General features: G+C 48.7%; 1 protein-coding gene across 4 annotated transcripts in view; it reads left to right on the forward strand.

The window, feature by feature from the left end:
- Nucleotides 1-26,571, forward strand: part of GAS7 (growth arrest specific 7) — a 206,932-nt gene that overhangs the window by 58,949 nt on the left and 121,412 nt on the right. The window contains exon 1 of one of the 4 annotated variants that reach the window (XM_025280558.3): nt 6,398-6,500. The exons of the other annotated variants lie outside the window; for them this stretch is intronic. Within the exon in view, the coding sequence (XP_025136343.1) occupies nt 6,487-6,500 (14 nt within the window). The 5' untranslated portion in view covers nt 6,398-6,486. Of the gene's footprint in view, nt 1-6,397; nt 6,501-26,571 lie in introns of those variants that run through there. 4 annotated transcript variants of the gene reach the window in all.

The raw sequence follows: 26,571 nt of genomic DNA on the forward strand, positions 1-26,571 counted from the left end.
TTAGCCTGCTGGTTGGGCCCAGTCCAGACCCCGGCAACACCGCCGTGAGAGCCTTCAGCTGTGGCCAGCAAGTCCATTTCCAGCCTGAGCTCATCAGTTTTGCCCCTGACCTCCTGACCCATATCCAGTTGGCATTGCCATTCAGCCTGTCTACACCACCTGCAGCCTGTCCTGCTCAGTGAACTCCAAGTCTTGCTTCAGCTGCTCTGGCCAAAAACCTTGACAGCCCCCTCCCGCCACTTTCTCTCACGTCCTGTGTTTGGTTTGTCAGGTAAGCACGTGAGCTCCTCCTTCCAGATACGACTTAAAAAAAAAAAATTTCCAACCATTCCACCGCTGTCATTTTGCTCTGAGCCACAGCCACCAGCATCATACCCTTTGATTTGAACAGTCGCCTCCTGACTCAGAACATCTGGATGGGCCCCTACGATAGCAGAGTAAATGCTGACGAGGTCCCCACCATAGCTGACAAGGAGCTACACAGTCAGACACGTGACTGCCCTGACTCTGGGGCCTCTCCTCCCCCTCCCTCGCTCACCTCCCTCACGCTGCCTCTCTGGCCCTCCTGCAGCTGTTTCAGGCACGCTTCTTCCTCAGGGCCCTGGCAGCCCCGCGTGGCTCACTCCCTGCAGTGGACTGAGTAATGGTCTCCACTCCAATGGACTAGTAATGTCCATGGCCTAGTCCCCAGAGCCTGTGGGGACGTTACCTTACAAGGCAGACGGGATTCCGCAGGTGGGAGTAACTTAAGGCTCTTGCGATGAGGAGGTGGTTTTGGATTATTCCGATGGGTCCAGTGTAAGGACAAGGATCTGTAGAAGAGTCAGGCGGGAGGGTCAGGTCTGGAGTGGATGTGACAGCAGAAGCTAGAGACTCAGGATGTGGGGAAGGGGCCTTGAACCAAGGAATGCGGGCAGCGTCTAGAAGCTGAGAGGAGAGGCACGGACGCAGGTTCTCTTTAGGGCCTCTCGAAGGAGCTGCCTTGCCAGTTACCTTGACCCCTTTCTAGGCCTCTGACTCCAGAACTGGAAGACAACACATTTATATTGTAACTTTGAGCTTTGGTGTTCTTGTTGTTGTTTGGTCACTGAGTCATGTCCGACTCTTTTGCAACCCCCAAGGACTGCAGCCTGCCAGGCTCCTCTGTCTGTGGGATTTCCCAGGCAAGAATACTGGAGTGGGTTGCTATTTCCTTCTCCAGGGGATCTTCCTGACCCAAGGATCAAACCCACATCTCCTGCATTGACAGGCAGATTCTTTACCACTGAGCCCCCTGGGAAGCCAATTAGTTTGTGATAATTTGGTGCAGCGGCCAGCAGAAACGAACCCACTCTTTCATCTCTTTTGAGTCTCTCCCTCACCCCACTGTGCCACCCCTTTGCCCTACTGGGTTCTTTTCCTCCATCACTTGTCACATTTCAACAAAACTGAGTCATTTACTCATCTATCCAGCTGTTGTGTGTCTCTACTCACAGGGGTGTGAGTTCCATTAATGTTAAGATGTAGCATTGTCAGAGCCTAAGAGACTTTGTTGATCTCTAAACACAGCCTTATTTCATCAGAGTGAGATGAGGAGGGGTCCTGCTAAAAGCTATGGTGTTGCGGGGATAATTTCTAAAGCCCCGAGGGCTCAGACCTCCCAGTGCTTCCACTCTCAAACCTATCTCTTTAGGGCTTCTCCTCCCTGAGGCCACACCCAGGGATAGCAGGGCCTGCTGACAGCAGGTGCTTAGAACTTGAAGGCTGGGAATCAGTCTTGGCCGAGGATTCTCCAGGCAAGAATACTGGAGTGGGTAGCCATTCCCAGGGGATCTTCCCGACCCAGGGATCACGCTCGAGTCTCCTGCATTGCAGGCTGATTCTTTACTGTCTGAGCCACCAGGGAAGCCCTCCTTTCCCTTGGCAGAGGAGTTGGTGGGTGAGGCAGGGTCTTACAGGAAGCCTGGAGATTCTCCCCAGGGATTAGGGATGGGGAAGCTGATGGTCTTGTCCCCAGCAGCCTGGGTGGAAGATGGAGTGTTTGGAAGAAGGAAAGGAAGAGAAGATATGAAACAGTAGTGATGGGCAAGCAGGTAGGACAAGAGTTGTGTACCCACGATGGGCACCTGGGCTTGAGGACCCCAAAATGACATGGCACATGGCCAGGGAGGAGCAAAGGATATAGAAGATCTTCTTTTTAGAGGGCCTGAGGTTTGCTTCCCCAAGACACAGCTGCAGGGTGCAAAGAGTGACCGGTTGGCTGTTGGGAAGACTCCTTCCTGCTGTCTTCTCCAGGGAGGACATGGTTTGAAAGGCTTCCTGGATTGGGGAGGGGAGGTGACATTTTTGCCCCCCTCCCCGCAGGCTGCTGATGAAGTGCGGTTAGTGATGAGCCTACAGCTGTGTTTTTGCACTGCTCCACCCTCCCTCCTGTTCGCCCGTCCCACAGGGCTTCCCTCCCTCCCTCCCTTGTCCTCCCCCTGCTGGCGGGTGACTCACTCTGCTCTTGTGCAACAGCCCCGGCTCTCGGAGCAGAGTTGTTTTCCTCGGTGCATCAGCTCCCCTCCTGATTTATGTCTTTCCATTTGGGTTAATGCTTTCCACATTTGGGTCTGAAGATTAGTGTGTGGCTCAGGGCTGCAGCCACCAAAACCCCAGCGCCCTGCTTGGGTCTGGCATCGAGAAGCCAGCTAGCCAGCCAAACAGACAGCCAGACAGACAGAGGGCAGCTTGGAGCTTTACCTGGAGGCCATCCTGCCTCTGGCCAGCCTCCTTGCCTCCCGGAGAAGGCAGAGGGAGGGAGGCTCGCAGCCTCTGCACCCGGCTTGCCCGGGACTTCTGCTGTTTCCTGTGAAGGCACAGCGTGGAGGGTGCGAAGAGGTAATCGCCCGAGCCTGTGACTTCTCATCAGAGGAGCTGCATCGTTGTCGGGAAGTGAGCAGCACAAGTCATAGGGCGTGGAGAAGTGATATCTCTGTGGCTGTGAAAGCTGCCGTACAACACATTGTGTGTGTGTGTGTTTCTCTCTCTTTCTTCATGGAACAATAATATTACCTTCGTTGCCATGGTGTTGTTGTGGGGGTGGCTAATTGGACGCAGACCTGATACGGGCTGGTGTCCATAGTGATTATCAGACGCAGCCATGGATCCCGCTTGCATTTGCTCCCCTAGCTTGAGAAGCTGGCGGGGCATCATTGCCATGGCAATGGGCGCCCTGGGGTAGGGTGGCACCCTGGTCCGGAAATGGACCCAGAAACCAGGGCTTAGGCAGGGGCCGGAGCAGCCCTGATCACTTCCAGTGCTGGAACACAGCCTGGGTTTGCTGAGGACCAGGGTTTAAGGAACTCCTCATCCTCCTCGGAGGCCCTGGACCACAGGGGAGCGGATGGGGCGTCTGTGGCACCGGGAGGGCCGGGGGGTTGACTGGAGGCTGCTTGCTGTGCAGCTGTTCCCCTGGGCCTGCTCACCTGGCAGGTGCCGTCTTCCCACCAAAGTTGTAGCATCCATGCAGAAGGAGGTATATGGGGTAGGTTTTAAACTCTTTGTTGAGTGTGAATCCCAGGAATGTATCTTTGTTAGTTTTATTCTTACTGAATATGTCATATATAGATGAATTCTGACATTTGATGAGCACTGAGAAATACAGCAGGCTTCCCAGGTGGTGCTAGTAGTAAAGAACCCGCCTGTTAATGCAGGAGACATGAGACATGCAGGTTAGATCCCTAGTTCAGGAAGATCTGCTGGAGGAGGGCATGGCAACCCACTCCAGTATTCTTGCCTGAAGAATCCCATGGACAGAGGAGCCTGGCAGGCTACAGTCCATGGGGTTGCAAAGAGTCAGACATGACTGAAGTGACATGAGCACATTTTTACTGAATGGGTAATATATAGATGAATTCTGACATTTGACAAGCACTGAAAAATAGAGTGAACATTGGCCTACCTCTTACCCCGTCCTCTGCCTCTCAGTTCACCTCTCAGAAGTGAGCAAGTTATCACTTTCTTGTGGGTGTGGAGGAAATCATGCAGATGTTTGCAAACGTACATGTGTCTTTACTTCCCTTCACACTGTGATGGCTTCCTCTTCTTCACGTTGCTGCTGCTGCTGTTTTTTAAACCCTGTAACAATAAATCAATGGAAAGAGTATATTTTGTTTGTTTGTTTTTTAAAACGCCTTCCTGCCTCATTTCACCAGTGTGCCTTCCTGGAGGAATTTTCATGTCCACAGATGTCCATGGCCCTGATCTGGGCCTTGTGGGCACAGGCATGAACAGAACAAGCCAGCCCTGTTCGAATACAGCGTCTCGTGTTGTCTTTTCAATAATGAAATAAGCAGAAAATCATGATCCTTGGGCACTTAGAACTTTACCTCGCCCTGTTACAGAAAGGGAGGTGTTAGTTTTCTCTCGCCACAAATGTAGTAGTTTCACATCCCTTCCATAAATCTGAAGCGTCAAAGTCTGAGATGAGTCATGAGGTTAAAATCAGTGTCCCAAGACTGGCTTCTCCTGGGGGATCGGGGAGGGGGGGCATCCATTCCTTTCTTTTTCCATCTTCTAGAAGCTCCTTCCAGGACTTGGGGCTGCATGTCTTACTGCTTTTTCTCCCCATTTCTGGCCTCACGTTGGCTTCCTTCCCTCTTTGACCTCGTCTCCTTCTTATAAGGACCCTTGTGAGTGTATTTAGGGTCCAGCCAGATAACCTTCTCATCTCAAATTCCTTAGCTTAATTACACCTGGCACATCCCTTTTTTCTTTTTTTTTTCTTTTTTTGGATTAAAAGATTTATTTTTTTTATTTAGCCTTTGTTTATTATTAATAAGTAAAATATTTCCATTTTAATTAATCAGCTTTCTGTGATCTACTTTAAAAGTATCTTAAACTAATTTTATCATTTTCCCACATTTATAACAATTTTTACAGATTAAAAATTTTTTTTTCCAGTTTTTTTTTTTAAACTTTACATAATTGTATTAGTTTTGCCAAATATCAAAATCCCTTTTTTCTTTTTGCAAGTTCCAGAGATTAAGATGTCGCTCCATTTGGGGGCCCGTTTTTTAGCCTGCTCCAGGGGGTAGCTTTCAGTACTTGTAGAAGAGCAAGTTTGTGTGAGAGAATGTCATTAACCAAGTCGGGCCCTTCCCAGGTGTTTCCTATTGGTGGAAATGGCCAAGACTTGAACTATTCCTTGAATGTCTGATGTTCTAAACCAATGCAGCTCAGTGTTTACAGTGGCCAAGACATGGACTCCTAAATGCCTATGGACAGACGAATGGATAAAGATGTAGTACATATATACAATGGAATATGTTTCAGCCATAAAAAAAGAATAAAATCATGCCATTTGCAGCAACATGGATAGACTCAGTTCAGTTCAGTTGCTCAGTCCTGTCCAACTTTTTGTGACCCCATGGACTGCAACATGCCAGGCTTCCCTGTCCTTCACCAACTCCCAGAGCTTGCTCAAACTCATGTCCATTGAGTCAGTGATGCCATCCAACCATCTCATCCTCTGTCGTCCCCTTCTCCTCCTTCCTGCCTTCCATCTTTCCCAGCATCAAGGTGTTTTCCAATGAGTCAGTTCTTTGCATCAGGCGGCCAAAGTATTAGAGTTTCAGCATCAGTCCTTCCAATGAATATTCAGGACTGATTTCCTTTAGGATTGACTGGTTTGATCACCTTGCAGTCGAAGGAACTCTCAAGGATGGACTAGAGATTATCATACTAAGTGAAGAAAATCAGAGACAAATACCATATATCACTTATATGTGGAATCTAGAATAGGACACAAATGAGTTTATCTACAAAAGAGAAACAGGCTCACAGATATTCGGAACAGACAAGTGGTTGCTAAGGAGTGGGGTGGGAGAGGGATGGATTGGGAGTTTGGGGTTAGCAAATGCAAACTATTATATATAGGGTGGACAAGCAACAAGGTCCTACTCTATCACATAGGGGACTATATTTAATATTCTATGATAAACCATAATGGAAAAGAATATGAAAGAAAATGTTTATATATGTATAACTATATCACTTTGCTGTACAGCAGAAATTAACACAACATTGTAAGTCAAATACACGTCAAAAAAAAGAGAAAGTGGTGCAGCTTACAGTTGAGTCTCTGCATCACCTGGGGATTGTGGGGAAAGCCCAGAGGCCCAGATCTTATCCTGTGTCCATAAGCTTTGACCTTGTGCCCTTCGTGAACTCTTCATTGACTCTGCTCCTCAGTGAAGTTTGAGAAGCACCCCTCTTAGGAGTCATCTCGGGGATGATAATGTGTGTGTGTTGGGTGCGGGGGGTGGGTATGTGTGGGAGGTGAAACGTCTTGTCTTCCGTGAGTAAGCACTGAAGCTGGGCTGCAGACAGGAAGCGCTGGAGGAGACCAGAGGAGGGGCCGGTGTCTGCAGAAGCAGCCGCCACCTGAGCCACACCTGGGAGGCAGGCGAGGGTGCGGCTGCATGGAGAAGCAGGGAGGGTGCGCCAAGCAGAGCGGAAACCTTGATGGCAGCGCAGAGGTAGGAACAGGCATGCTACCTGTGGGGACACGGAGGCCATGTGGGGCCAGAGGGACAGGAACGGGGAACTGGGCTGACAGGAGGAGCACTTGACAAGATTCACCTGCGAGTGTTTGCAGGCTCAGGATAGGGCAGAGGCAGGATTCTGTCTGCAGTCGCGGGGATGAAGGCTGGGTGGTGGCAGGGAAGGTGGAGAAAGGGTGATTTAAGAGGAAATCTGAGTGGCGTAGGTCTAACAATCAGTTAATACTAATTGAGCAGGTGTGTCAGGTGCCCGAATGCTATGAGCCAGCCGGGCAAGGTCCCTGATGTTGGAAGTCTGCTTCGGGGTGAGGAGGCGTGGGTGGGGTTGGGCAATAAGCAGACAAACCCAAATAAACAAGGAGGGCCTCAGCCCATGGTAAATGCTGTGCAGGATTAAATTGGTTCCTGTGGTTGGAAGTGACTAAACGGTGGCTTTAGATCGGTGCTTGTGGGGGAACCTCCCACTTAAGCCGATGTCTGGATCCGGCCATGGGAACGAATTGCTGGGGGAAAGGCAAAGGTAACAACCCATGTCAAAGCCATGAGGAAGGACCAAACTTTTTCCAAGGAGCAGCTAGGACAGCGAGGTCGAAGCTTAATCTGCAGCGATGGAAATGTTCTGGTCATTTCCAGGTCATCCGTTCTGGTCATGTGGCCACCAGCCCCATGTGACAGCTCAGTACTTGAAAGGTGTCTGGGAACAGTTAGGAACCGAATTTCACATTTTATTTTAGTTGTCACTGTTTTAACTTGAAAAAAGCAACATACGTCTGGGAACCACACTGCATTGAGTGGCACAGAGCAAAGGAGGTTGGTGTGGCTGGAGGGGATGTGGTATACAATAATGAGGGATCGGGTAGGTAGAAGGGCAGACTTTATTGCTTTGTGAATTAGGCGAGGTAGTTTGGATTTCTTTTTTCAAAGAGCAGTGCAAAGTCTTTGGATGACTTTGGTTGAGGGGATTGATGTAATCTGATGACTGTATTCTAAGTTCTCTCTGGTTGCCATGTAGAGAATAGGTTGGAGGGGATGGAGAGCCAATTTGAAGATCATTGTGATGATACAGGGAGTGGTGATGGTGCCCTGGGGAACGGGGTGGCAGCACTGGGTGGATTCGGGATGGACTTTGGAGGTGGATTGACCGGAGTTGAGAGGGATTAGATTGGGAAGGTGGAGAACTTGACCCTGGGTAGCAGCATTGTGAGAAGTCTGCCCAGAAGTCTGGCTAAGTCTCAAAGTCTGGGTAAACTGTACCCAGATCCCTGACCTGCAGAAACTGAGACCCCATGTCTGTTGTTTGAAACCACTGAGGTTTGGTTTAATTTGGTACACTGTGGGCTTCCCTGGTGGGTCATTGGTAAAGAATCTGCCTGCCAGTGCAGGAGACATGGGTTCAATCCTTGAGTTGAGACGATCCCTGGAGAAGGGAATGGCAACCCACTCTAATCTTCTTGCCAAGATAATCCCATGGACAGGGGTGCCTGGTGGGCTACAGTCCATGGAATTGCAGAGAGTCGGACATGACTGAGCACACAATACTGATACACAGTAATATTATTTATTACTAATTAATTATTATTATTTGCTTATTTGCTAGTAATTCTATTAGTAAAATAACTAGTAGAAGAGGCAAAGGCAGTGTCCTCAAAACCCTTCATCTCCTGGCTTTACTTTCCTCTATGTTGGCAGCATTTTCTAGCTTAGTCACCTCTTCAGAAAGATGCTAAAAACTCTTAGTAATTCCAAGGAAAGAGGAAAATCACTGGGCAGCTTTCCAGTGGAGCCTAGGATGGCATAGTTGAGAGGTGGGGTCATCCTAACCCCCATGGACTGTGGAAGAAATAAGAGTGATACCCAGAGGAAAATTAAGGTCAGCTGATTCCGGTGGGAGAAGAATGGAAATCTACCCGGCATGGTAACCAATGAGACGTGGCAGTGATGGAATCCTTGATGTGAGCCTGAAAGGCATTTGAGGGGACAGGTCCAGCTCTCAGGCAGAGAGGGAACTGAATGGCTGGTGTCATCAACATCAAGGGAACAGTCTCATGGTGTAAAGGCAACAGCTGCAAGGAGCTTGGGGAATGAGGTCGTGGGAAGTGGTGATCCCTGCGTTAACTGTGTGTGAGATTTGGTGTGCCCGTGTCCACTCAAGGACATTAAGAAGAGAAAATGGCAGTGAGATGCCAGGCAGGCAGATAGGGACCATTCTTTTGAAAAGTCCAGCAGCCAGATTTTGTTCCTCTGTGCTAATAGGCGAGGTTGCCAGTTGCAGGCCTGGAAATATAATGAAATTAATCACAAAAAGGCAAGGCTGCCAGGAACCATATACATCACTTGTTTCATCATCTGTTAAACCTGAATTATTCCCCCAAGACTTCTTTTAACCTAAAGTTTCCGTTTCCTCCTTCTGAGCCTTCAGAACTCCTAACAAGGAGGGGAATAGCTGCCTCTTTTCCTCCCTCTTTCCTGGTCGCCTGTGAAGGTGCTAAGGAGCTAGATTAATAATAAGCTGAGAATATTCCTCCAGCCCTGCAGGAGTGAAGAGAGAAGTCCTGGCCCTGTCCTGTCCCCATCATGTGTCTTTTGGTATGAAGTGGAGCCTGATTGTGAGTTTGGGAGGAAGTTAGCTGTCAGGTTTGAGCAATGCTTGGTTTGTGAGAGAACAAAGATTTCTCAGGAAATAAGGTTGGGCAGAGGCCATCACATGGACTGGCCACAGGGAGACTAATTTTGTAAAAGTCATGAAGATGCAGCTTTGTTTTTTTTTTTAACATTTTATTTTGTGTTGGGGTATAACTAATTCACACTGTTTTGGTAGTTTTAGGTGCACAGCAGAGAGTCATACATAGACGTGTATCCATGGTCCCCCAAACTCCCCTCCCATCCAGGCTGCCACATAACACTGAGCAGAGTTCCCTGTGTTATACAGTAGGTCCTTGTTGGTTATCCATTTTAAATATAGCTGTGTATAGATGTCCATCCCAAACTCCCTAACTATCCCATCCCCCCCATTCTCCCCCTCCCCACAGCCATAAGTTCTTTCTCTAAGTCTGTGAGTCTGTTTTGTAAGGAAGTTCATCTTTGTATCATTTCTTTTTAGATTCCACATATAAGGGATGTCACACACTATTTCTCCTTCTCTGACTTACTTCACTCAATATGACAATCTCTAGGTCCATCCACGTAGATGAAGCTTTCTTTTCAAGACCAAGTGTTATATGCAGACACAATGGCACTGTTGTAACTGCCTGGGATGGCTCGCTTCCCTGTAGTATCAGGTGTATTCCATAGAGCAAGCGTGCAAAGTGTTAGAGGGTTCACTTCATGCCTGACCATCCAACTTGGCCACCTGAGCAAGAATACTGGGGGAGACATAAATTGGAAGAGGAATTAAGAACTCCAGTTCATCCCTCACTTCCAGCCTCCACACGGAGAGAGGCTGACTGCCTCTGCCAAATCCACTCCAGGCCAGTGGAAAGATGCCCCTCTCAGGTCACTTGACACTGTGACCCAGTTTAGACTTCTCACCAGCCAGAGACGCAAAGTCCTCGCCTGCTCGGGCTGCCCCCTTCAGCCTGTGTGATGGTTGGAAACCTGGCAGGGCTTTCTGCATCACCTTTCCTGGAGCTCCGAGGGAATGCGTCCTGGCCTTGCAGGGGCTGGTGGGGCAGGCACTGTTTGGTAAACAGGGGTGGGACTGGGGGAGAGGGGGAACTGGACGGGCGGGTCCCCAACTCCCTCTGCTTTTTTCCAATGACTCACAGGCTGTGATGCTGGAAGGGGCCTCTGGGATAGATCATCTGCTCCAGCAGGCTTATTTCACAAGCGCGATTTCAGAAACAGGGCTCAGGGAAGGTCCCAGAGCAGTGAGTGTATGGGGAGGGGGATGTGGGACCCATCACTCGTGTCCACTCATGTCCACTCCCAGGGCCACGTGTGCCCCTCAAGGCCCCACATGTGCCCTTATTTATTTAGACCCTGATGCTGGGAAAGATTGAAGGCAAGAGGAGAAGAGAGTGGCAGAGGATGAGATGGTTAGATAGTATCACCTACTCAGTGGACATGAATTTGGGCAAACTCCAGGAGATAGTGGGGGACAGAGGAGTCTGGCCTGCTGCAGTTCACGGGGTCGCAGAGTTGGACACAACTTAGCAACTGGACAACAACATACATATATATGGCAGGGATGGGGTAGGAATGGAGTTTGGTTTTGGACATGTTGAATTTGAGGTGTCAGTGGCCTGTGTTTCTGAAGCAAAATGTGGTTTATCAGACTTCCCTGGTAGTCCAGTGGTTAAGAGTCTGCCTGCCAATGCAGGAGACTTGGGTTCAATCCCTGGGTCAAGAAGATCCCCTGGAGGAGAAAATGGCAACCCACTCCAGTGTTTTTGCCTGGAAAAGCCCGTGGACAGAGGAGCCTAGCAGGTCTACAGTCCATGGGGTCGCAGAGAGTCAGACACGACTTAGCGACTAAACAACAAGGTTCTGTATTCTCAGAATAGAGGGTAATAGGAGTTGCTGTTTTCAATGAGGTCGACAGGAAGGGTCTCCAGTTGTGAACGTTTGAACAGAGACCCGAATAAAATCAGGGAACAAACCTGTGGGGTCTGAGAAGTGTGTTCTGTGGGGTGGGGAGGAAAATGCATGGGCCAAGAGTGGACAGGCCCTTCATTGGGTCTGGAATAGAGGAAGATAGGAAGGTGGGAAAGATTTGACTGGAGGCATGACATGATTTCTTTTAAAGACTGAGATGAAATTCACCAAACCTAAAATTAACCTTTTAAACTGTAAAATTCACTGATCCTTAAGTGTATTTGCAATATTGTGTGACCATCTCCTCAGTCTAGTCCCAAAACATCTTCAGCAACCCCAAAGGAGACCTTGTACCCTTACACATTCATTGCTCATCGCCCCCATCCATCCCTCCCCGCCGCTTGACGCTTATGGTCTTTAAAGACTTTTTTTTAACTATCTTCTTTTTCTGAATGGTGGGAGGAATTTCTTTTGGCTTTAGGGTAGGAATGGTGCTTGCCTTGAGCAGGTGGCTTGTTTTATCCTAAGGACACGGAGGACCCTTTAGCCAAACACATTTCCCTCTTTGCCCTGGCTGCAAAGCTCCATGCCAGATTTGGGGGCCGCCCCTTCTAGTGCGGAGAGATTGGACTGGAGAGGTCCCTGACCACAGCCAGACCGCATCTTATTTTTCCTGCTCCAATTTTCTCTATCCACTTTGGCGCTCCCAGGGTCTGGACCAGGGAAACGGATCATGGGAACTTTCACTAATTCTCTCCCCTCCACTCCATCCTCCCAGCTTCTCCCCACTCTGAAATCAGACGTGCTGCACTTGACCTCCCTGCCTCGGGGTTTTGTGTCCACACCACATGTCCCCCCCACTGCCAGCGTGGAAATCAACAGCTCCAGAAATAGCATGCATGGCAGCCCGCCCTGGGTCATTAGGGTGATTTATTTCTCTGTTAGAGACGCCGGACTGGGTGAGGATTTACCTTGAGTCCCTTCATTGCGCTGGGCTGAGCCTTGTGAAAAGAAGCTCGGTAATTAGGGCCGCGTGGAGCCTCCCTCAGCCCAGCCTGTGCGGGTTTAATGAGAGTCAGCCAGAGGCCAGGGAGCTTCATGTTGGCACACGTGGTCCCCATCTCCTGAACTCTCATTGACTCAACTTAGGGGCCCAGAGGACCGGACTGTTAAGAGGTGAGGAGGTTGCCAGCAGCTGGGTTCCCTGGGACCTTGAACCCCTGCTCCATCCTCCTTCTGACCCCAGCCCACCTTCTTGGTGCCCCTAACAGAACCTCAGTTTCGCTGGGTCAGTAATGTATTCTCCCCACCACCTTTCTTTTTTAAAGCAGCACAAGCCTCTCCTTCACACTCTTTAATGTTACTGAAATTGTACCGGGTGCAATTGTGCCTTGACAGCAAGGTGGGGGACATCTGCTCTGGGTGAAGCCCCAGCCTCCCTTTTGATCCAGCCCATCAGGATTTTATTCTCTCTCCTCCTTCTGGATATACTCCCTAACAGGCGGATGCATTTCTTATTTTCAGTTATTTTCTTATTAGAGGATGCTTAGGGCCCTGGTGGGGCAGGCTTCCCTGGTGCCTCAGGAGTAAAGAATCCGCCTGTCAATGCAGGAGATACAGGCTCAATCCCTGGGTCGGGAAGTCCCCTGGAGGAGAAAATGGTAACCCACTCCAGTATTCTTGCCTGGGAAACCCTATGGATAGAGGGGCCTGGCGGGCTACAACCCATGGGGTCGCAAAGACTCAGACACATCTGAGTAACTGAACACCATCACATCATCAGGGGCCTGTGGATTTCAGAACTCAGGGACCTCAGACTTCAGCCCTTCTTCCATTTTTCTGAGCTGTAAAGGGGTCATCGTTTCTGAGCTCAGCGGTGGTGGGCTGACTGCCTTCTGAGATCTTAGGCTTGCTGAGTCCATCCTCTTCACAATGATGAAGGCTTCGGAACTGTTTGAGGGAGCTGTTCAGAAAGGCCTCTTCATTGTTTCATTCATTCATCATCCATCATGATTCAGTGAATCTTTATTGAATGTCTTCAGTGTGCAAGGCATGTCTACTGGATGCAGTGTAGACACCCAGCATGGGCACCTGGCCCCTGCATCCCAGGGACCAACAAGCTCATTGCCAAGCAGGGACAAGTCCATGCCACGCTCCAGCATCAGCCTTTTCTGGCAAGTGTTATTGACATGGTGATGATGCTTAGTGCCTCTCAAAAAGCATCCTGGCCCACTTCTTCCCTGGTGATCCCATCTTCCGGGAGACATGTGCCTGCTCAGCAGAAATCAGGGCAGTTTGTGTATACAACACCACCCCCACCCCCCGACACACACACACAAACACAAGCTACCCGGGGAGGCCAGGCCCTGCTCCCTCTGCAATCTGGGCGGGTGGGATGTTTCCTTCATGGATAGTTTCTTTTGTGAGTTTTCCCATGCATACCTGAACCTCTTTATGGACTCTCCTAAAACTAAGTGGGAATCACAGTTGTTCCCTTCGTTTAGAGGGCAGGGGGAAACCTTTCATGTAACTGTTCCCCGTATCTGCTTGTGCCTTGGGGAGGTCCTTTGTTAAATTGACAGAACCATTTTTGGTTATTTGGGAGCCACTGAAGGATTTCCAGGTTAGTCTGAGGGGATGCTTGTAGCTTCTAGGCCTCCTCTGCCTGCAAAGGCCTCTAGAACTGGGATCTCTTGGGAATCTATGCTACAGCTCTGACCCTCTCACTCCATGCCCCTATCTGTTCTGTAGTTCAAGTAGCTTTGATTCATGCTGAGATCCTGCCTGACCCCCCAGCAGATCTCTTAGTGCACCCATCAGGATCCATGAAGAAGCTTTGGTCTGAAACTGGATTTCTGCACCAACCACAGTTATTACTGATTTCATCAGCTTGTGCAACCTGAGTTGATTCACTTTTCCCATCATGTTTAACAGGCTTCCCTGGTGACTCAGATGATAAAGAATCTGCCTGCAATGTGGGAGACCCAGGTTCAATCCCTGGGTTGGGAAGATCCCCCAGAGAAGGGACTGGCAACCCACCCCAGTATTCTTGCCTGGAGAATTCCATGGACAGAGGAGCCTGGCAGGCTGCAGGCCATGGGGTCACAAAGAGTCAGACACGACTGAGCGTCTAACACTTGGTTTTAACTGAAACTCTGCTCCTATCCCCTCTGTGTAGAGAGCCCAGAATAAATTCAGGTTCCTTATGATGGTTTGAGAGCAGGGATGGTGCCAGGTATTGCAAATCCTGTGCCAAAGCCGAGGAAACGTGATCCCTGCTCTCAGAGCCTCAGAGGGACACGTTGAGACCCTGTTTACCCGTCCTCCCTGCTGCAGAGTGTAAGCATTCTCAGCTGATTAGCTAATGACTTAGGACTGGGCTAGTGTGATGCCAAAAACGTGAGTCACTCACTTACAGGTATGGGCAGCAGTGCGCATGTTCTGTTGCCATGGGAACGTGAACATGTATTCATCTCCAAGCAGAAAGAATTTACTTCCACTCCTCAGGGATGTGGATGGTTCCCACATTGTTCCCCGGGCATGTCTGTTCTCCCTAAGGCTGCAGCGTCTTCACCCCATCCACTGTGACACTTTTCTGGGTGAGTGTCCTGACCCAGTGAATGCATTGCCCCACCCCCAGCCCTTCTACTTTGTCGGTGCAGCCAACATCCCACTGTGCCTCTGATACGCAAGTTGAAGTCCCAGTGACCTAATTGTAAAGCAGGAGAAGCAGGAATGTTTTCTTGAGGCCAGACAGCCTGATGAGGTGACAGGAGCCAGACTTTAAAGTTTGAACAGATTTGGCTCAGGTTCTGGCGCTGTCACTTATGAGCCGTGTAACCTTGAAAAAATATTTTTCTTCCTCTTCCGTGTCCTCATAGATAAAGGGGGGTTAATCCCTATGTTGGACTTCCTGGGTGGCTCAGTGGTAAAGAATCCACCTGCAGTTCAGGAGGCACAGGGTTCAATCCCTGGGTCAGGAACATCCCCTGGAGAAGGGAAGGGCTACCCACTCCAGTATTCTTGCCTAGAGAATTCCATGGACAGAGGAGCCTGGCAGGCTGCAGTCCATGGGATCACTAAGGGTCGGACACAACTTAGCAACTAAACACCACCACCACCATCAACAAATCCCTGTATTACCAGGTTGTGGGAAGGATGAAATGAAAGCATGTCAGTCTGCTTCGTGCGTCACTGAGTACATTTTCTTATTCTGTGTCCCAGCACCCTGGGGTGAAGCAGTGACACTGAGTACCCTGAGGCATTATCTCTGGCTTCCCAGGTGGCGCTAGTGGTAAAGAACCCATCTGTCAATGCAGGAGACTTAAGAGACGCAGGTTCGATCCCGGGTCAGGAAGATCCCCTGGAGAAGGAAATGGCAACCCACTCCAGTATTCTTGCCTGGAGAATCCAGTGGACAGTGGAGCCTGGCAGGCTGTAATCCATAGGGTTGCACAGAGTTGGACGCTGCTGAAGTGACTGAGCACACCACACCCAGGGACATCCTGGAGCATTCAAAACTGGACTGTGGGCTTCGCCTACCTTATGCTGGTTGGGTGATCTGTCATACGGGGTTCTTTGGTCACAAACTTCAGAAACCAATTCTTCGATGTCAGCAAAGTGAAATGTATTACAAAGATTCTGGAAGCTCACAGGATGGACAGGAGGCTGGGGATATCTTTTGAAAGCAGATAGAAACCAAGATGCTCCGCTGTGTGGGGCCAGGAGGTAGGACTGATAGGAATAACTTTAGAGTGGGACTGATAGGAATAACCTTAGAGCGAACAGAGCGTGGTCAGGTGTGCTTGGTCGTTAAGGGGGAAACCCCGTGCGTCTCTCCAGGTGTCAGCAGAGAGCACCTGGTGGCAAGCACACCTTTGCCCAGTGAAAGTGGGAGGAGCTCCCACTGACATCCCTTAGGGCTTATAGAGGGAGGGCTGGCACCTGGATTCAGAGATCCATGGACAAAGTCCCTAGTAGGAGTGCCTTTTTTCCCACAAAAAAGAAAAGAAAAAGTACAATGGTGTTAAGGTTTGGGTAAAGGACACTTGGCAGCTTAAGCAACAAATGTCTGCAGCAGTGATCTTGGACAACTTTCACTGCTTTCCTGAAAATGAGAGACTTGAACTTGATAATCTCAAAGGACCCTTGGGTTTCTAATAGGACTGCTGCAGTGATGAAATAGCTTTCCACGGGAAAGGATAGGATTTAGCATTAGGCGCCTTCTTAGTTCTTTGTTTTTCTCCTAAAGCCTCCTGCTCTGCAAGATATGCAGTTAATGACCAATATTTTCTAAAACCCACTTAGTTTTAACCAAAAAAAGAAGTTATATGTATCTACTATATCCCTATTTTAAAAATCAACTATAATTTATATATTTTACCATAAAGTATATAATTTACCATAAGTGTATCATGAAAAAAGTGAAAGTGTTAGTCGCTCAGTCCGAGTCTTTACAGCCCCATGGAATGTAGCACGCCAGCCTCCTCTGTGTATGGAATTCTCTAGGCAAGAATACTGGAGTGGGTTGCCATGCCCTTCTCCAGGGGATCTTCCCAACCCAGAGATGGAACCCGGGTCTCCTGCCTTGCTTCTCCTGACTTCCCTGGTGGCTCAGACGGTAAAGAGTCTGCCTGCAATGCGGGCGTTCCATCCCTGGGTCGGGAAGATCCCCTGGAGGAGGAAATGGCAACCCACTAGTGTTCTTGACTGGAGAATCCCATGGACAGAGGAACCTGGCGGGCTACAGTCCATCAGGGTCACAAAGAGTCAGACACGACTGAGCGACTAAGCACAGCATTGCAGGCAGATTATTTACTGTCTGAGCCACCAGAGAAGCCCAAATGTATCATAATTTTACCATAAATAAATAAAATGTACTGTAAGGTATTATTTACCATAAAATTCACCCATTCTCATGATATAGGTCAGTGACTTGACAAATATATACACCTGTATAACTGCCATTCCAATTGATGTCTGGAACATTGTTCTGAAAAGTTCTCTCTTACCCATTTGCAATCAGTTTTTCTCCTATTCATCTCCTCAGGTCACCTCTACCTTCTACCCTATAGTTTAGTTTTGCTTATTCTAGGATTTCACAGAAATGGATCATGTGGTTTGTACCCTTGAATCTTGGCTTTGTACCCTTGAAGTTTGGCTTCCTTGAAGAGGATAAGGTCTGAGATTTAGCCATATTGTATCAGTTGTTGATTCCGTTTTATTACTTAGTAGAATTTCATTGGTTGACCATACTCGTAGAACCAAACTTAACCCATTTGTCAATTGATGGACATTTGGGATGTTTCCAGCTTTTAGCTATTATGAGTAATTCTCCGAACTTTTGTATGTAAGTCTTTCAGACATGTTTTCATTTCTCTGGTGTAAATACCTAGGAGTGAAATTGTTGGATCATATGGTCAGTGTATGTTTATATAAGAAACGGCAAAACTAGTTTCTGCACTTCACTCGTCACTCACAGCAACATATGAGCTTTCAGTTGTCCTAGGTCCTTGCCAAGATTTTTTTTTAACATTCTAGTGAGTATGAAGTGGTTTCTCATTGCGCTTTCAACTTGTGTTTTCCTGAGGGTTAATGATGTTGAACATTTTTCCTGTGCTTATCACCATCTCTGGATTCGACAGGTATCAACACTTGCCAAATGTCAGTTAGAAATACCACATTCAGTTCAGTTGCTCAGCCATGTCCAACTCTTTGTGACCCCATGGACTGCAGCACTCCAGGCTTCCCTGTCCATCACCATCTTCCGGAGCTTGCTCAAACTCAAGTCCATCGAGTCAGTGATGCCATCCAGCCATCTCATCCTCTGTCGTCCCCTTCTCCTCCTGCCCTCAATCTTTCCCAGCATCGGGGTCTTTTCCAAGGAGTCAGTTCTTCACATCAGGTGGCCACAGTATGGAGTTTCAGCTTCAACATCAGTCCTTCCAATGAATATTCAGGACTGATTTCCTTTAGAATTGACTGGTTGGATATCTTTGCAGTCCAACTGACTCTCAGTAGTCTTCTCCAACACCACAGTTCAAAAGCGTCAATTCTTGGGCGCTCAGCTTTCTTTATAGTCCAACTCTCACATCCATACATGACTACTGGAAAAGCCATAACTCTGACTAGATAGATCTTTGTCTGCAGAGTAATGTCTCTGCCTTTTCATACGCTGTCTAGGTTGCTCATAGCTTTTCTCCCCAGGAGCAAGCGTCTTTTAATTTCATGGCTGCAGTCACCATGTGCAGTGATTTTGGAGCCCAAGAAAATAAAGTCTGTCCCTGTTTCCATTGTTTCTCCATTTATCTGCCATGGAATGATGGGACCAGATGCCATGATCTTAGTTTTTTGAATGTTGAGTTTTAAGCCAGCTTTTTCACTCTCCTCTTTCACTTTCATCAAGAGGTTCTTTAGTTCCTTTTCACTTTCTGCCATAAGGGTGGTGTCATCTGCGTATCTGAGGTTATTGAATTCTCTCCCAACAGTCTTGATTCCAGCTTGCGCTTCCTCCAACCTGGCATTTTGCATGATGTATTTGGCAGGGTGACAACATACAGGGTGACAATAACACATTCCTCGGCATTAAAAAAAAAAATCTCACGTGTTCCTCCAGTTCTATTCCCCTTTCTCCTTGTCTCTGCAGAGGTAACCACTCTTCTGTGGTTGGTGCCTCTTTTCCATGAACATGTTTAAACTTTTTATTACCATGTATGCATCTACAGGGGCTTCCCTGGTGGCTCAGCAGTAAAGAATCCGCCCGCCAATGCAGAAGACGTGGATTTGATCTCTGGGTCAGGAAGATCCCCTGGAGAAGGAAATGGCAACCCACTCCAGTATTCTTGCCTGGAAGATCCCATGGGTAGAGGAGTCTGGCGGGCCACAACCCATGTGATCACAAAAAATCGGACATGACTAAGAGACTAAACCACAACAACAGCATGCATCTGCAGTAAACATTTCCTAATGTCTTATGTCTTTTGAAACTTACATGAAATATAGTTCTCTTGGTGGGATTGGCTCTCTTCACGCTTGTTTTTGAAGTTTATCCAGGTCAGTGTGTGTAGACCTGGTTCATTTTTCTAGCACATGCATATCTCATAGTTGATTCCTGTGGGTGGACTTTTTAGATTATTAGAAACAACTGTACATTTCTCCTTGTGCACTTCTGTGAGTATTCCTCTGAAGCAGGTAGACACCTAGAAGATTATCTGGGTCTCAGTATGTACCTTGGGATTTGGCCACTTGGGATTTTGTATTTTTCAAAGAGGTTTTGCAAATATACACGTAATGCTACTCGCAGAGTATACAATATCCACTCCCCTTGCCAAGAGAGCACACTTATTTTTGCCATCTGAACGTGTGAAATATTGCACCTCAGATTTAACTTGTGTTTGTTTTCCCTTCATTGCTGGTGAGGTTGTGTATATTTTCATATGTGTGTTTGCTTTCAGATTTCCTCTCCTGTGCATATCCTATTCACACCCTGCTCACTTTTCCATCATGCTGTCTTCTAAGCCTTGCTTTTTCATATTTTTTAAATGGTATATTTTGTTATGTGGCATTTAAAAATTGTGATCTAGTCAAATGCATGTATTAACTGCATAGACTGTTTAGGAAAACTTTTTTTTATTGAGGGTGTAAGATGGTCCTCCCATCCCCAGAATTTGCTAATGTGTATTTAGGATTTTTACACCTGTGCTCTGTGAGGTTAAGAGGTAGGTTTTTAATTCTTACTTTGTTTTCCTTTGAAGATTGGTATCAGAGTATTCTAGAAGGAATTGATTGTTTTTCTATTTCTGGTAGAGATGGTGTAATTGTTGCCTTTCCCTTGAAGGTTTAAGAGAACTTCGTCAGTAAAACCACATAAACCCATTATTGTTTTTTAAGGTAGATTGTAAACCGCAGAATCGATTCCTTTGAAGGTTATGGATCTACTCAGGTTTTCTATTTCCTCTTGAGTCAATTTGAAATTTTTCTGAAAAATGATCAGTGGCAGGAGATAGCAAAAAGTCAGGCGGTTCCAGGACTTGTGAGAAAGCAGCACCTTCTGCCGACTCAAATTCCACACACCTAGGTCAGCTGAGGAGATCAAAGGGAAAGCACTGCAGGGCTTTGTATTATTCAGAAGGAGAAAAGAGTTATCAATTAACTGTGTGCTTGAAGTCAAGTGTACATGTAAAAAATGTCAGTGTAACCACCTAAGTAGTATAAATAGACTCTATAAATACCAAGTTTGTGGGTTGGAGGGAAAATAAAATGCAGTCCATCCAACAGAATGCAAGCAGGAGGGAGCAGAAACCATAAAGCAAAAAGCCTGGTAAATAGAAAGCATGTCATTACGATGGCCTGCAGGCAGCATCTCCTCCTAAGATGCCTTTCTGGACCCCTCGGTTTTTCCTCTTAGCACTGCGCCCATCCGTCACCCTGTGCCATGACTGCCCGTCTGCCATCTTTCTCTCTTTACAGAAGGCAGACTCTTCCCAGAACCTGACTGGGTCATGTATTTGCTGCTGCTCGGTACCTGACATATAGTAGGCGCCCACTCGGTGTTAGAACGAGCCTGGCAAACAATTTAATAAGTAAGTGAACAGATGGGCAAATAAATCTGGAAAGGTTACTCTATCAAGTTTAGTGGCTGTGGGGAGACATTTTAATCAGCGATTGCCTTAGTTGATCTGTGAGTGGGGAACTGAGGAAGTAGCTGGAGCCAAGGATTTGACCGGGGGTAGGAATCAGCGTGAGATGCCTAAACGGGACAAGAAGTGAAAGTCGTGTCCAGCTGTTTACGACCCCATGGACTGTAGCCTGCCAGGGTCTTCTGTCCATGGAATTCTCCAGGCAAGAATACTGGATTGGGTAGCCATTCCCTTCTCCAGAGGATCTTCCCAATTCAGGGATCAAACCTGGATCTCTTACATTGCAGGTGGATTCTTTACTGTCTGAGCCTAAATTGAAACCACCTTTAAAGTCTTCATTCAGCTGTCTGTGTGGCTGTTACATACTTCAGTATGTGGTTAGTACCTTGAGAGGTACCTTATGCAGCCGACAAAGAGCCTCTGCTGCAAATAAGAGTTTCCCAAACATGAACCAGAGCATGGGTCACCTGGGGCGCTTAGCAGAAAGCAGATTTTGATGCAGGAGGTCAGAGGAGGGTCCTGAATGCTGTGTTCCTAACCAGCTCACTGTGGCTGGTGTGTGGACTGGGCTTTTTGGAGCAAGGGTTCATGCTGTCATCTTGTCATCTACACCTTGGCTTTCCCCAGGGCCTCGGGGACAACAGAGGAACTCTAGACTTAAGAGAACAGGCTCAAACGAAAACCATTCTGACTTCTAGGATTGTTATCAGTGACCCTGAAAGAGCCCAGCCCACGCTGGCTGGGGAGGGGTAGCAGCTAGCCTCAAGCTGTGTTTCATCCTCTTCCCCATTTTCCTGTTTCTCAGGCTGAGCCACTGGGCCTGTTAGGACACGTCGGATCCTGGGAAGCCCTCATCTTTGTGATTCACATGTCACTTGTCACTGTTCTCCAGCCCTGCCACACTTAATCTGAGCAATCAAAATCCCATTTCCTTGCCTCATTCCTGCGAGCCTTCACCTTGCTGTCACTAGGGTCCCCGGCCAGGGAGGGTCTCCTAAATCTCCATTTTGCTGCCCACCCTGGGTGAGACTATGTCACTCTGCACCCTTGGAATCATAACACAGCCTGGGAACTGTGACACCCTGTCAACCAGCTCACTTCTTTTTAGCCCCTCTCCCCCTTTTTAGAGAAATGGCACAAAACCAGTGGGCAGGTAAGCCAGTAATGCACCAGTCCTAGGGCCAGACAATCCATGCACGTTGGTCCGTCCCCAAGCCTCTGTCCACAGTCTCCCCCCGCCCCACCCCTGGAAACAGTGCTGGCAAGCGGTCCACTCTTTTCTTTGCTTTATGCTCATTATCTGCTCCCATGGATCCAGGAGGCTGGTGGACAGAAAGATCATTCTATCAGTAAATGATGGAACTTGGGGTTTCTCTGGGCATGGGGTAGCTCCAGGACTTTACAGGAAGGGTGTTGTAAGCCAGAAGAACCTCTTAGCTAGCAAGAAAATCGAAACTTGAATGCCTCTGGGGCTGTTCCCAGACTGTGGGCAGAAGAGCCCTCCCCACCAGCTTCTCTAGCGCACTCCTGGTCCTCAGTGAGCTTTAGCCTTTGGCTTTTCCCAGGATGGGCAGAGGTGATGCTGCCCTGAGAGGAGGCCCAGGATGACCATGCCGGCCAGCATCACGGTTGTGGAACAGATGATGGTCAAAGCAGGCTGCATGCTGGCTTTGCGTCCCAGGGCCCCAGCCTTTCCTATTATTAACCTTGGCTGAGCAAGCTGTAGACCAGGTCGTGTCTGCTACCGGCCCCCATGAGGCAGGTGGTGGCCACAGAGTCATCCGAGCAGCTCTGTTGGCTGCATGTTAGAATCACCTTTGAGCTTGCAAGGCAGCCATCTCCAGGTGTCTCCCTGAGACATCCTGTTTCACGGGCCAGGGGATTCCTGGGCGTGCAGGTGGCTATAAAGCTCCCAGATGGGGAATTTCCTGGTGGCCACTGTCACTGCCATGACCCCAATTGAGGAACCGAGTTCCCACAAGCTGTGTGGCGCAGCCAAAAATAAATTTAAAAAAAAAAAAAACAAAAAACTCCCAGGTGATTTTCATGGGCAGCCAGGCTGAAAACCACTGCTTTCGAGGATGACGGGGAAGATTTTCTTCATCCTGTAAGGACAGATTTTGAACGGCCCTGTTGAGTTTTCATGAGATGACTGCAGTCTTTTTTTTTCATGGGATATTTCCTGGTTTTAGGTAGGCCCCTGACCTGCAGGCCAAGCCCTCACCTCTCTGGCACAAACACCTGTTGGGCGGGGCCCCACCTCTCCAGCTCTCTGCTCACAGGCTGTTCACCGCACGTGTGGGGGAGTAATCTGCCTTCGGCTGTTTCCTATTCTTGTTCTTGGCTTCAGACTCAGAGCCCAGCTCCACAGAAATAATGGTACTGAGCCCAGTCTCTGGGCACTTCCCACTACCCCCACAACAACCCTACTGGGTTCGTATGATTTTTGATCCTGTGCCTCAGATGTGGAAAGTCATTTGGCCAGGGGGATGGTGGAGCCAGGATTTGAATCTGGGTCTGTTTTCCTCATCAGCCCAAGCTCTTAGCCATCCCCACTGCCTTTCTATGCTTGGGGTTCCTGCCTGCTGCCTCTGGATGGTTTCTGAGTGGGACCCTCTGTTTCTGATTGGATGGCTCCTTAAAGCCTTTGGTTGGGTTGGACCAGAAGATCATGTGGTGTTGCGGAAGTGGGAATCAAGGATATCGTCCCATGTTTGAGGAAAAAGGCACATTTCCAACTTCAGAATGCTGCCCTCATCCCGGACCAACCCCCACATCCCAGATCATGACTTGCCTGTGAGAGACCCTCTGCCTGTCCCTCCCAACTCCTCCTGATTTAGGAAATTGGCCAGAAGCACAGCATCTCTGGTGGCATTTTCTCTCCCCAAGATCAGGCCAGTAGCCAAGGCCAGCTGAATGGAGCTCAGGGGAGCAGAAACTAGGGATGAGGGAGAACAGGGCCCAGGCTGGGAGCAGAAGGGGCACCTGCCCCAAGTGGGAGCTAATGTTGCGTGACTCCTGGGCACAGTGGCCGCAGAGGCTGGAGAACAGATGAGCCAGTGGGGCAGGGAGGAGCTGGAAAATGCCTTGGGATGGGGCGTGGGGCAGACAAGGAGCCAGCCAGTGGCGCCTTCTTCCCTGCTGCCTGACAGTGAGCCAGACGGGGCAGGTTCCTGTGGCACGTAGGGTAACCGTGTAGCGTGCTCCAGAAGACTGGGCCAAGGTGGGTCTCAGTGGTCCACAGGCAAGACTTTCCGAACCATTAAAGCACAAAAGGAGAAGTGTTTTCCTTTTGCAGTGCTCTCAGTTAAGGAGAGTTTGGGGTGTGTGCTCAGTGAGAACAGGCCTCGGCAGGTAGCATTGTCTAGTTACGACCGAGTAGCATCGCTTGTTTTTTTTTGTTGCAGTTATTTTTGTGCTCTAGATTTCTGGCAGATGTTACTAGTTTTCCATTCAGAGAATACTATTAAGATTTTCTGAGAAATAAAATGTGTTGTTTTTTTTTAAGTAAAGAAAGAGTCAACTAAAAATATTAAGTAAACAAGAGTGGTATGATGTCATGCCAAAAATGATAGTGAAAGATGAGCTCCCAAGGGAAGCTGGATATAGGGGGTTCAAGGTCACCAGCTGTAGGGTCAAATAGACCAGGGCTCACACCCATTAAAATGGGATCTTGGGCAAGTCATTGCATGCCTGTAAGCTATAGTTGACATCATTGTAAACCATGAATATTATATTAAATAAGGTCACGTGTGTTGCATGCTGGGCCCAGTGCCTGACATATAGAGGGTGATAGTAAGTGGTGGTGATTATAAGAAGTGCTCATCAGTGTGAAATATTGCAGTTGAAGGCCAGTGTTTCTGGGAGAAAAATGCTGTCAATGAGCACAGGCCAACCACGGGCCAGCACGCTGTGTGAGGGAGTGAGCTCTCCAACAGCACAAGGGTTTTAGAGGCTTGTCCCTTGCTTAGGGGTCAGTGGCAGGAATCTGCCACTGAATGGGCCAGCCAGACAGCAGGAGAGGTCCCTTTTAAGGAACATTCTATATCCAGTGTGCGGAAACCGTTAACAGAGCCAGCCCAGGACTGCTCTCCTTACAGAGCATGCTTGCAGTGTTGGCCTTTGGCTGATGCCACTTGGCTCTAGGGAGGGTTCCCACCATTCCAGAAATGATAAGGCTGGCTCTTAGGTTCTTTCAAACATTGTGGTTCATACTGAGCACCTGCTTTCCTTCTGGGAGTCTGGGGTTTTGCTCTGTATCAGGCAGAGGATGCCTATGGGATCATGAGTGCGTGCTCAGTCACTTGGTTGTCTCTGGCTCATTGCAACCCATTGGATTGTAGCCCACCAGGCTTCTCCCTGTCCATGGAATTTCCCAGGCAAGAATACTGGAGTTCCATTTCCTTCTCTAGGGGATCTTGCTGACCCACAGATCAGACCTGCGTCTCCTGCATTGGCAGGTGGAGTCTTTACCACTCAGCCACCAGGGAAGCCCGCCTATAGGACCAGCCCCTGATCGAGCCCCAGAGCTCTGAGTCTCTGAGCATCCCTGGTAGACACACTTCCTACCCATCGCAGCTGGACAAATTCAGTGCATCTTGTGTGGCTGCTCTGGGAGGAGACTCCTGCAAGCTTTGCACCTGGTTTCCTCAGGGCCCGGCCCCAGACACTTTTTCCCTTTATTGATTTTTCTTTTTTTTTTTTTGTATCTTTGTGTTATAATAAATCATGGCTACATACTGGTTCTGTGAGTCCTCCTAGTGAATACCCAGACCTGGGTGGTCTTGGGAACCCTGACACAGCTGGTCTCTGCCTTCCCATCAGAGGAGAACCCAGGCTCCTTCAGCCCTTGAGGGAAGGGGTGTGGGGGTGTGGATGCTGCTTCTGGGATGAGCTTCCCTATCAAGAGTGTGTTGGGGGGCTGCCCCTCTTGGTACTGGTGTGATTTCACTGAGCTTCTCACGAAGCAGCTTAAGAGGTTTGGGAGGAGCTGGTGAGTCTTTTCACATGAGGCCTCAGACTCAGCTGTGGGGCGTATGACATTCTGAAGGACAGATCACAGGCCTGGACTAGTTTGTGCAGAAGTGTCCAAGGTCAAGACCAAGACCCAGTGACCAAGGTTGTTTGATACAGATAGTAGTCAGAGACACCATACCCCGGCTCTTTACAGAATGTGAGGTGACCATACCTCCGAGTCAAGATTATGGGATATTGCTGTCAGCTTCTCTCAGTTACAGAGTTAGCCGTCTCCTAGTTGGGGGTCTCTCTAACAACTTCTAGGGGATGGTTTCTTATCTCTGATCAAGGCCCCTGCCCCCAGCCAGGGCAGAGCAGGGTGTGCAGTGTCCAAGCTGTATTCTCAAAGAACTGTCACCAACTGGAGAGTGACAGACATTCTGGCTTGGTGCTGGTTGGGCGGGTGGCCTGGTTTTTCTGTGTGGGTCTCCAGGGAGCTTTTCAGCCGGAAGTAAGCTGGTGGGGCGGGGGCAGTAGTCTGTATGGAGGAGTGAAGGGGAGGCATTTAGTGACCTGCAAGGAGCCAAAGTGGATCATGGCTGCCCATGCAGAATGTCAGGGACCACGCAGTCCTTATGTGCTAGCTGTGTGTGGGTTTCCATAAGAGGCCTTAAAATGAGTGTGGTGCTATTTAAAAACGGGTCTCTTAGCCTGCCCGGGCCATCCTGGGCACCCTGTAAGGGACTACCTTGAGTGTTGGCGGTGTTACAGGAATGCCTGTGATTTGGGGAGCTCCCCTGGTGGCTCATTGGTAAAGAATCTGCCTGCCAAGCAGGAGTTTCAATTTCAATCCCTGGGTTGGCAAGATTCCCCTAGAGGAGGGCATGGCAACCCATTCCAGTATCTTGCCTGGAGAATCC

This window comes from Bubalus bubalis, chromosome 3 (genome assembly GCF_019923935.1).
Source record: "Bubalus bubalis isolate 160015118507 breed Murrah chromosome 3, NDDB_SH_1, whole genome shotgun sequence".
NCBI lineage: Eukaryota > Metazoa > Chordata > Mammalia > Artiodactyla > Bovidae > Bubalus > Bubalus bubalis.